General features: G+C 44.7%; 1 protein-coding gene across 1 annotated transcript in view; it reads right to left on the bottom strand.

Annotated features, from left to right (window-relative positions):
* Nucleotides 1-12382, bottom strand: part of IRAK2 (interleukin 1 receptor associated kinase 2) — a 50917-nt gene that overhangs the window by 22986 nt on the left and 15549 nt on the right. The window contains exon 3 of the mRNA XM_081072134.1: nucleotides 3715-3861. Within this exon, the coding sequence (XP_080928260.1) occupies nucleotides 3715-3861 (147 nt within the window). The remainder of the gene's footprint in view (nucleotides 1-3714; nucleotides 3862-12382) is intronic.

Below are 12382 nucleotides of genomic sequence, written 5' to 3'. Positions count from 1 at the left end.
CACCAAGAGTTAACCCTTCATGTGCCCAAACTACTAAAAAAAAAAAAATCCCGTGGAAATCTTTCTAGAATATCTGCTTTCCCCAGCGGAATACCTCCACTCTCACTCTGTGGTGCTGCAACACTGGGGGCCTGAGCACAGAACGCGCGGTGGGCTGCATCTCATTTGGGCTTTCTTGTACCCTGCCTACTGGCTGGCCGGGGATCTGCCTCTGCAGCTTCCCAGTCTCCTCTCTGTTTATCAGACACAACTGGGCTCAGGTCCTGGCTCCATTTTTACTAAAGATTTGACCTTGGGTGAGTTGTGCTTTATTTCTTTAGCTTTCTCAAATGCAAAAAAAAAAAAAAAGCAATAATAATCCATTCCTTAGAGCTCTTGTCCAGATCAAAAGAGATGACAGTTACAAAGCACAAAGATCAGTCTCTGGTACACATGGAGTACCAAGGCTGGCAAAACTATGTGTAGAATAAGAGTGAACAGGTTCTGACTGACAGCCCAAGGGCCTCTCCCATAGCTAAGGCTCTGTACAGTTATTTCAGCTCCTCAGAGGTCTTTTATCTGAATTCTAGCTTTGAGAATCTGTTTAATGAGGTGCTCAGAGCCTGTCCGTGGCTCACCTGCTCACATATTTTCCTCCTCCATGTCTCTCCCCAACTTCCTCCCCACCTTCTGCAAGGGGGTCAGTATGTATATACAGGGATTACGATGTGAGCTCTGGGCAACCCACCTGAGCTGAACCCTGGCCCCACCACTCGTTCAGCCAGGAAGCTCTGGCAGGTCACGCATCCTTCCCTAGCTGTCAAAGTGGGTATCACAAGCCTCCACCCCTCTGGTTGTCAGGGTGACTTGTGAGGCCCTGACTAGGAGCTCTTGGCCCAGTGTCTCCTGCACGCAGGTAGCCGCTATTCCCACCTCAGCCCCCACTGACCCCACATTCTCCACTCCTACAAGATAATCAATCAGCTTGAACTTTGAGGCCCAGTGGAAGCTTGGAGGTTTTCCCAAGAGAAGACAGGCTTTGGGTTATTTGATGAAATTAATGATTACTCTCTTACGTTCAACTTAGAGAAAGACGACCGACTTCCTTTTTCTGTCTACAGATTGTAGTTATCATCTCAACCTGCCAAGGCACATGAGCTTCTAAGGGCCATTCAAGAAAATGAATGGAACCGGAGGGCGGGTGGAGGTGGAAGAAGGGGAGGGGGAAAAAAAGAAAGTGAACGGTATATTCACTTTGTGAGGGGTGTAAATGTCTAACTATTACATTGTTTTGTACACCTGAAACTAATTTTAAAAATGTATCCTAAAAATCTACAAAAAAAAAAAAAGAAGGGAAGAGTAAGTCCCCTTTCTTTGAGTATGGGCTGGACTTAATGACATCCTTCTAATGATTAGAATGAGGCAGAAGAGTTGTACGACTTCAGAGACTGGCATAAAAGACAGGGTAATTTATTATGTAGCAATAGATAACCAATACACTGGCATAAATTTATTTCCAACTTAGCCTTTGTATAAACTTTCTTTTTTTATTAGGTTTTAGCTGCTTCTATTTCTTTCTTCATATAGCAAATTATATTATCAGAACATCAATGTAATCCTGTCCTTAGGTTTTTTCAATATTGATGCCATTTTTTTATGTCATCACTGTTGTTCCTGAATTTATCGAGACAAATTATTCTTTTTTCTTTTTTTTTTAATTTATTGGGGTGATAATTGTTAGTGAAATTACATAGATTTCAGGTGTACCATTCTGTATTACATCATCTATAAATCCCATTGTGTGTTCACCACCCAGAGTCAGTTCTCCTTCCATCACCATATATTTGATCGACAAATTATTCTTTTAAGCAAGATAATGACTATGGTTTGAAATGTGTATAATTTATCATGCTAAAATGTTTTCTTCTGTTACTATCTTTCTAAGATGTCATGTGTAACATGTGTAACAAATGAATACATATTAATTATGAAGTTACTTTTAGAATCTACAATAATGTTATAAAGTATTAGACAGTAGAATCTCTAAAGTAAGACAAAATCTTATTTCAACCTTGAGTTTCATATTTCACCTTTGCTTCTATTTTAATTAAATAATACAATCCATTAAAAAAAAGAAAAAGAAAAGAAAGTGAACAGCACAAAGGCTGGCAGAGACATATGACGCTTGTTTTTGCAGTCACTTAGATAAGGAACATCAGAAGAAGTTGCTACACCTGTAACCTCCTCTAGCCTGACCAGCACATGCCTAGAATTTCCCTGTTTTATTATTGTGTTTCCCGTTGGCCATCAACTAGTATCATGTTTGCTTTAGGACTATTTCCCCTTATCTTTAATTGCTGATCAAAGTTCCTTTTTTTTTCTTTAGCTACAGGAAGTAATTCAGACCTTTTGAGCTAGAATTAATTTTCCAGACTCCACCTATATGGGGTGCCTGGAATGTTCCTAACATCAGCTCACACTGAATGAGCACTTGTACATGGTGGCAGCCCTGAGGTGTATGATTCCTTACCACAAAGTAACGACGTATGTTTTATCATGATGCCCATTTTATAGATGAAGAAACTGAGGCACAGAAAGGCTAAGGAATTCTGCTAAAAAGTGGCAGATTCCAATGGGATTCCAATGCAGGTCTGTCTAATGCAAAGCCTGTGCGTGCTCTCCTCAGCCCATGCTGACCTTGGCTTCAGGATCTACACTGCTGAACTGAGTTTGTGGATTTGGGATCCTTGGCTCACCACTCAGGAGGCTGCAGGAGAGCGGAAGGGAGGCTCCAGGGGAGAGGTGGTGAGAATGGAGATGTGGGCATGAGTGGCAATTCCCCTTGGAGAAGTCATCTGCTGGTTGAGTCCTTCCATCATTTGACAAACTGTCCCTGTGCCCATTCCTGGGCACGAGGGGATGGAGACAAATCTGAAGTGGTCTGAAAGGCTTTGGAATAGTGGAGTGTACAGGGGTTAGGGACACAGCATTCAAATCACACTGCTCAGATGCTCCTTCCTACTCAGGTGAGCAAATCATTTTCCCATTTGGTGCATCAGGTGCCATAGAACAAAGCAGCATATCTGTGACTGGCAAAGAGAAGGACGCTGGGAGGCAGGGAGCACCTCTCAGCACCCCACTGCATGGCTATGAGGGCAAACCACAGGCCTGTGGAGAGCAGACAGAAAGGTCATCAGGCTCCCAGCGCAGAACCTGCAATGGGGACTTGGGAAACCACAGGTAAAATACCTGGGCCCGTTCTATGACCCTGGGAGGCTATTCAGCCTCTCTGGGCTTCAGTTTTCTCATCTGTGGAATGGGGATAATCACAATCCCTAACTCACAGCTAACTGAGGATTAAATAAGTCAGCATCTTTGCAGTGCTTAGGTCAGTGTCTGGCACACAGAGAGCCTTCATTCACTAAGTTATTTCTTCCTTTCTATAAAAACAGTATCACATGATACATATTATTTTATGACTTTTTTCACTTTTTAACTCAGTACATTGTAAGCATGTTTCCATGTATGTATATACATCAAATCACTGTTAACAGTACTGTATGTTAATAATATGTTAACAGTGTTATTGTTACAACCTTCTGTCATTAACTTTACCACCCCCACTGTTGTTTCTTAGTTTTTGCTATTATATGCTGAGCTGAATATCCTTATAGACACATCATTTCCTTAAATAAATTTCCTTTAAATAAAACAATGAAATTTAATTAAAAATACCTGGGCCCAGAACGGTAGCTGGCCTCACAAGCGGTTCCTTTGTCTGTTCATCCTTGATGTTTCTCACAGAAGCTGCCAAGGGCCTTCCTGGCTTCACAGCATCTGGGAAGTCCGGGATGGAAGACTTGATTTCAGGAACTGGTTTCCCTGAAACAAGGTGGAAAGAAAGTTATCATTCAGTGAAGTGGGGTAGCCGTCCAGAGGCTGGGTCTAGAAGCCAGAGACCTAGAGATCTGAGCTCTAGTCCAGGGTGTGCTTTGAATTCACAGTGTGCCCTGGAGAGTTCTTTCCCTCTGTGGGCCTTGGTCTCCCCATCTGTAAAATGTAGTGATTGGATGTGACAATCCAGCTCTGACATTCTGAGTCAGACACACTTGGCTTCTTAACCTACTAGCTGTGTGACCTTACACAAGTCACCTTCCTTCTCAGAGCTTGTTTCTTCACGTCTGAAAGGGAGATGATAATCATGAAAACATCTGCTTGCCAGTTTATAGGCTGTTGGGAAGGGAGATATGAGAGCCCAGACATGAAAGAGCCCATAAATGATACATTTCCCTGAACATGTGGGGCAATGAGAGACATCCATCCTGCTAAGTCCCTAGTGGAGCCCCTAAATACAGAAGTGCTGGCTGTCCTACAGCTTCTCCTTCCACAAGCAGTGGAAACACATGTGTCCTTCCCCATTTTATAGATAGGAACCCTGAAAACAGTAGCTATGTCAACTGAGTGGCAACTCTGCCAGACCCAAGTCCAGCGTGGCATACATCAAAGCCTCACAAGGACTTTTCATTTCATCCCTGTTAGTGATGGAGAAACTGAGGCCTGAGCAGGTTAAATGATTTGCCCAAGATCACAAAGCCTGAGCAGGCAGGACTGGCCAAAAAAGCGTGGGTGAAGGTCACCTGCCTTCACGAGAGTAATCACTTCCCCTTTGCACGAATTTGTAAAACCCCAAAGGTGTTTCACAAACACCTACTCCACCTCTCGCTTCTCAGCGACAGCTCTGTGTGAAGCAGCTTCCTCCACCTCGTGTCATCTCTCGCTGCCTCCAGCTCCGAGTTCTCCTCCCCAGGCCACATCTTACCAAAATACAGACCTGGCCTCAGCAGTTCCCTGCTGAAAGCCTTTCTGACTTCCCATTGCCCAGATAAACAGCACCCCCTTCACCTGACATTTTATATCCCCCGCTTGCCTCCCAGACCAAATCCAAATTCTACAGTCCTGCATTCAAGGCCCTGCACCCTCTGGTGGTTAGAGGTGGACCCATATTTGAAAACCAAAACAGTGGGGGCACTGAAGTCCTGGGGAAGGCCACCGACGTGCAAACTCTCACACGAGCATCACGTGGCGCTGGGACAAACCGTCTCTAGCCTTTGAGTCCCAGTAGCATTCATCCCAACAGGTAAACTGAGTCGCTTTGCAAGCAAAACTGATCATTACAATGGGGCCAACCCTTTCAAACTCAAGCGCTGGGACTTGAAGAGTATTCATAAAGCCTAAACACATGGCACCACCGTTGTATGGCACTATGCGGATTATTTGATGTTCACGACAATCTCGGGTGGTTAACAAGTATCTGTATTTCATTTTTGAGCACCCTGAGGCTCCCAGAGACGAAATGGTTTGTCCCTGAGACAAACAGCTGGTAAGATTTAAACCTGGGGCTGCTTTCACTGTCCCCACCATCTGGCTAGGGCAGATGGTACTGCACCTGGGCCCCACCTGCAGAAAAGCAGGAAAACGGGGGGAACCTGTGAAGAAAGGCTAGAGGGAATGCAAGGAAGTAACAAGGAGGCTGAATGGGGGACAACAGGTGACGTTCTCCTTTACTGTCACTGGTATATTATTATCTTAAATAAAACTGTCTTATAAAAGAAGCGGCAGAGCTTAACTGTTTAGAGTTCAAGGTCTGGATGGAAACCAGCTCTTTCACTTCCCAGCTGTGTTTACTCTGGATGACGTTCATGAGAACTAAGGGAGACCGCGCAAGGAAACTGCTCAGCTCAAAACACAGGGGCTTCATTATTGCTGCTGTTGTTCTGTTTTTAAAATACTGGTTAACAGCCACCTATTAAGTATAAAGAGAATAGGATGAGAGTCATTGTTTTCATTTAACATCTTTTTTGTGTTGTTTATACTTTGAATTGTTTATACTTTCTTTTTTAGTTTTATTATTTTTTTAATGATGGTAAAATACACGTAACATAAAATTTACCAATTAACCATTTTTAAACGCACAGTTCGGTGGCACTAAGCACATTCACACTGTTGTACAACCACTACCACCATCCACCTCCAGAGCTTTTTACAGTTTCCCAAATCGAAACTCTGTCCCCATTAAACAAGAACGACCCATTCACACTCCCTCCAGCCCTTGGCAATCACCAGCCTACTTTCTGTCTCTATGAATTTGACTAGTCATTTACATTTTTTAACTTGTGTGTTTTTTACACTTTAATAGTAACTAAAAAGATGTTATGTGTATATGCATTGACATGGAAAGGTGTTCATATATTGACAAAAAAAGAACATAGGCGTATGTTACTAGTTTTTTGTAAAGTATGGTAAAAGTATAGAAGACATCTATATATGAAGAGAAAAAGAACCTGAAGAATATACACAAAATGTTAACTGATTATTTCTGGGTGGTGTGATTATCAGTGATTTTATATTGTGAGCTGAACAAAGGGGGTTGTTTTTCAGTTTATTCACACTGTAGAATTTTTCAACAATGATAGTGCATTCATTGCACAATAAAGTATGTTTCTTAAGGGAAAAATATCAGTAAGCAAGCTAGCTAAACTAATAACTAGGATTGAGTCTTCCCAACTAGAGTAAACAAGGAGCCGTTTGCCCTGGGAAATCCATCTAGCCCAGATTAGTAAGGAAGCGATCACTAGATTCAGATCTAACTCACTTCTGGCTTTTGCCACCAGCTATCTCAGACGTGTCCTTGATATTTAGCAAGGAAGGAAACTGAGACTCGAGGAGGTGAGGAGACATGCCTGAGAAAGAAAGTGAAAGAAAGGGGCATTGAGGCAGGAAGGCGGAGCCCCTTTCCAGGACCACGGTGGGGAGGCAGGGCTCTAGGCAGCATACACCCTCCACAGTGTGGTCCCCGGAGAACTCTGACTTCCTCTCTTCCCACTGGGGTCCTCAGGCACCTCAAAAGGGTGTCCGTGGACACACTGCCCCCACCCCAATTCCCACCAGCTGAGGCCCTTCAGGCCTAGAAGCCGGCTGTTCCCCAACAGCAGCCCTGCAGACAGGACTCACGGATCATACATTTTTGTTTTAGGAAACACCGCCGCCTTTCACAGGTGGGGGTAAGCGCACAGTCCCTCATACAAAATGAGAACCGAACCATCACCAGTGGTGAATGCTGATTCACGAGTAGATCCGTACCACAGCTGCCTGCTCCCCGAGTGTACAGACGTGTACTCTGTGCCCCTGCCCCCAGAAGAAGGGGCCACCCCATGCCACGCACTGCCCTCATCTTCTCTGCCCTCCCTTCCCTAGCTCAGGAGATGGCCTCTTTCCTGGCACCCTCCCCCCACAAACTGCCTAGGAAGGGAACCTGTGATCTTTACAGGGCCACGTCAGTGACATCCTCATGACATCTGGGTACGAGGCAAAAAGGCAGAGGTGGCTCCTCTAGGCGAGGCCAGCCACAGCCTAGCCCCCGCTCCCCTAGCTAGGCCTGCTAGCAAATGGGACCCCAGACTGCCATTTCCTGCAGAGCCAGACCACAAGAGTAAAACTGCTCCCAGCTGTACTGGCTTCCTACAGGTCGCAACTGCACCCCGAACTGCCTGTGGCCCCAAAAGAAGAAGCACCTTACTGCTCCTGTTTGAGGACTGGCTGAGCCTCAGTTTCCTCATAAGTCAAATGGAGCTGAGGGTGGCCATCCCAGCCTGACCTAACTTCAGTGTCCTACTCCTGGTGACCCTTTTGTTTCCCTTTCTGCACAGATCTTTGCTTCTCTGCAGAGACATTTGGCAGGAACATTTGTGGCTGACCAATATGGCCTCCACCCATGGGGAATATAAAAGGATTCATTATGTTTTCATCCTAAGGAGATTCCGGTTTTTCTCTTTGTTTTTATTCTTCTTTCTCAGTGACGTGCAGTGGCCCACAGCTGGCACCGTGGGTCACGTGCAAGCATGTGGACACATGTGTGGAGGGAAGAACTGTCATGCAGCACTGGTGGGGGCCACACAGCCTGTGACTGAGCCCGTAAGCACCTTTCGGGCTGACACCCACCCTCCCACCTAGTCATACTTCAAGGGCCACACCCAGCCACAGAGCTCAGCTGACAGCCCAGGCCGGCAGGGACAACTTGATGAGAAGTTTTGGTTTCCTGTGAAACCCCCGTCTTAGCATGCTGTGGGTTTTCAGATGTCTTTTAGAGGCAGACAATAAATAAGATGTTTAAACATCTTCATTTCTACTCTTGAGTCGTTGACGCCTGATCTGAGTTGGAAGGCACAGAGCAGGCTTTTTCTTGCCTCTTTTCCCAGCATCAAAACCAGAAAAGGGAGAAATTGTGGTTTCTCGGTCCTTCGTGCCTGGAAACCTGGTAGCTGAGCAAATATATAACGCCCATCTATCAGGCTGGTATACTAGAGTGCCGTGGAAATAAACACAGAACATTGAGGGCAGGGCGGGATAAAAGAGGCCAAAGTGTTCATGACAAAAGGTGGCGACGAGCTTTAAATCTCATCGGAGTTTCCTGCCTGCCAAGGCCAGGCTGCTTATATTATGTCTATGACTGATGTACAGGAGCCGCCTCAGGCTTCCAGGACAATGACTCTTTCCCCTGGGATTATAGTCTCAAAAAGAGTCTACACATAAAGTTGATTCTGCAGGATCATGAGATCCGAAAATATAAATTGTGATCAAACAATAGAACCGAGAATAAGTGTGGGGAAGCTTCCGTTTCCAATCCAGCCTCTAAAATTCCTAGCTATGTCCAAGGCAAATTTCTTAACCCCCTGAGTATCATCTGTGTCTTCTGTGGAGTCGGAATAATTATTAAATATAGGACTATAAAAATATAGGATTATCCCAGGATTCAAAGGGACAAGATATGTAAAGCAGCTGGCCAAAGGCCAGGGTACAAATTGTGCAAATGGTCATCCTCTGTCCTCTGTCTTCTCTCCCTGTCGAAAAGGTACAGGGGAACAAAAGAAACCTTTGCTCCCCAAATTTGGGTCTCTGAAGGAAGCATTTGGAATGGAAGACTGTTTTCAACATTTTAAACCCTCTGATAGAAACGGTGACTTTCAGTAGGCAGTGGCCTGATCTCAAAAGGCACAGTAACCACAGGGCAGCATAACACAGGAAGCCGGCTAGAGAACAGGCGGGACCTGCTTCTGCCTGCCTTTGCCAAGGGCAGCTGGCCTGGTCACACACAGGAGGACAGACTGCTCGGGGTCCCTCTCCCTGCTGGGACCCCCAGGGATGGGGCGTGGGTGCCAGTGATGGAAGTAATAGCTTTGGTGGCTGTGGGCACTGATAGGTTGATATATCGGTTCTCAGACCAATGAAATCAGTCTGAATGTTTTTTGAAGTTCCTTAGGTGAATTTGAGAAGTACTGGCTTAACCCAGAGTGATGAGGGTTGAGTTTCAGGTACCAAAGGGGCAGAGGTAGGGGAGTAGTATTTCTCTGTGCCCCTTTTCCCAGTTCCCAGGGGATGACGGGCCTGTCTTCTTTTCCTCTCTGCTTTGTATTTCAGGTGGTCCCATCCTCTAAGGAGCATGAACCACTTATGCTGTGCAGTCAAATGAATTCACAGCACTCCATCGTGCTTCCAACCAGTTATGCGTGCCGCAGCCAGGCTCACTGGCAAGGTAACCTGTCTAAGTCTCACCTGACACGAACCGAGGAGCTGCAACCCCACGGCAGAGAGGTGCCCCGAGGATGAAACAAGGCAGTGCTCAACAATTAGAAGCTATTAGTATTACTGTGGCTGTTACCACCATCCCTAACTCTAGTTCGGGCTTTGTCCTAAGTGCTTTCCCATATGGCCTATTTCCTCAGATAATAGCTCTAGGGAAAAGGTCCAATTGCAGTCTCTGCTCAATACCTCAATAAAGTGGAACCTAGAAGAGTTATTTATATTTTGTTTATTTATGTCCCCCTTCCTTCAGGTGAAAGGCTTAGGCATAATGGGCCCTTGGCAGAAAGGCCTGGGGTCTCCTCCCCAGTTGCCTGGGAACATTTAACACGGTGGCAAATCCAAGAGTCACACACTTGAGCAGAGGAAACTCTAGCTGCTGACAAGGTCTTTTTTCCATGAGCACACTCTGGAAATCCCCACCACCACCCTTCACAGTTCTCAAGTTAAACAAGGATGTGATATTTATACATTTGTTTTTATTCTTCAGCTGACTCAGGTGGCTGAAATGGATGAAAGTGATTCAACCATAACTAAATGCAACAAGTGGAAATGATTCCGCCATAACTAAAAGAACCCTGGTGCTGGTTGGCCATACATAGCTTTCTGAGCCCTCTCTTTTCCTTTCTCCCTTTTCCCTGGGCTCGACCCTCCTGGGCATCCAAAGTCCACACCCCAACACAGACACCCCACTCAAAATTCCCAATTCAAGCTACACATGAAATTCGGTGAATCTGAGGGCATGACCTTCTCCTAACTGCTTCCCTCTCTGGTTCTCCACTGGACCTGTACTTCAACAGCTACTAAAATGGCTCATCCTTCCCCATTTATCCATCTACTGTGTTAGGGACAGAGGATGCCATTTGTTATCAAAACTGACGTGATCCTGACATTAAGCTAGCTAAATACGAGATATCCAACGATAAACTGGGATGAGCTCTATGCAAAAAACAAACTTGAGGGAAAAGGAGTACCTAACAGACCTAGTTATATAGGGTGGTCAGGGAAGTCTTCTGTGGATAGGTACCATTTAAGCACAGACCCAAAAGATAAGAAGAATTCGTTATGGAAGGAATGCAAGGGAGTTGGGGAGGGACCAGTATTCTAAGGAGAGGGAATGGCATATACAAACTGTTTCCTGAGGCAGAAAACAGTTTGATGTATCTCTCAAATGAAGGATGACCCTAGTGGCTGAGTTGAATGAATGAGGGGGAAAGTGGCAGAGATAAGGTGAAAGAGTTGGGCAAGAGTTAGACCATGTGAGACCTCATAGACTATGGTTAGGTAGAACTTAATCATAAACTCCCTTGAACTGAAGTAACCTGTAGCAGAGACAGTGCTTACCAAATAGTCATTTACTCCCTCTTGTATCCCAGCCTCCCTTGCAATTAGATTGAGGCCACGTGACTAGTTCTGGCCAAAGGATTTTAAGTGGAAATGCTATTGTCACTTCTGGACAAAGCAATTAAGAGCTTGTGAGCCTCTTCCATCCCTCTCTTCCCTTGCCACATTGACCTTGGACCCCATGCATTCCAGAGGACATAGCTGGCAACAAGAATGCAGGAGTCAGCATTGGACTTTGAGAAATCAATCTTTGATATGTCGAACAAGTGAGTTTTCAGGGTTTATTTATTTATGACTGCAACATAACCTAGCCTGTCCTGATCAATGGATAATCTCAAAATGCGCCTAAAACTTAGACCCAGAGGAGCCCAGTTACAAGGGCTTAGCACAGAGCAAGAGCTCAACAAGTGACAGTTTCTTGCCCTCCACCTCTCACCCTCCCTCTCTAAAAAGATGGGGACTGGTTTAGATGCATTTCACATACCCCTCTGTTCATTCTCACACTACTAAGAAACCCATGGTGATTAAAGCTTCCCTTTTTTTAACGGAATAACTAATGTGTGGAAAGAAAGTCAGGTGACCTGTGCTGGGCCACACAGCAATAACTTAAAAAAAAAAATCCTCACCATCTCTTATGTTTTGAAGCTTTCCAGTTTACAAGAAAAATAGACAAGGCAATGTCTATACCTATTTTTCAGAGGGGACAAATGAGACTTGATGCCATCTAGGGATCTACCTCAGAAGGGGTTAAGGTCAAGCAGACCGGAGTTCCCATCCTGGCCCATTACTTAGCAATACATTGCTTGGGGCATGTTACTGACCGTGTTTCCCCGAAAATGAGACCTAGCCGGACCATCAGCTCTGATGTGTCTTTTGGAGCAAAAATTAATATGAGACCCGGTATTTATTATATATTATACTATATTGTACTGTAGTATGTATTATGTTATTATATTATATTATATCATAACTTGGTCTTATACTATAGTAAAATAAGATCGGGTCTTATATTAATTTTTGCTCCAAAAGACGCATTAGAGCTGATGGTCCAGCTAGGTCTTATTTTCGGGGAAACACGGTAATCACTGAGCCTCAGTATCCTCATTTATAAAATGGGGATAACAAGGTTTGTGAGATAAAATGCTACCTGGCACATATTTAGGTGCTAAATGCAAGTTATAACTTGTGCTTGCTTCGGCAGCACATATACTAAAATTGGACCGATACAGAGATCAGCATGGCCCCTGCACAAGCACGACATGCAAATTCGTGAAGCGTTCCATATTTTTTGACTCTGAGTGGTGAACACATAATGCAACATATAGATGATGTATTATAGAATTGTACACTTGAAACATATGTGGTTTTGTTGATCACTGTCACCCCAATAGATTTTAATTAAAAAAAAAGAAAAAGAAAGTTA

This window comes from Rhinolophus hipposideros (assembly GCF_964194185.1).
Source record: "Rhinolophus hipposideros genome assembly, chromosome: 14".
Taxonomy (NCBI): domain Eukaryota; kingdom Metazoa; phylum Chordata; class Mammalia; order Chiroptera; family Rhinolophidae; genus Rhinolophus; species Rhinolophus hipposideros.
The sequence above is the reverse complement of the archived record's forward strand: the minus strand, read 5'-3'. Positions and strand labels throughout refer to the sequence as shown.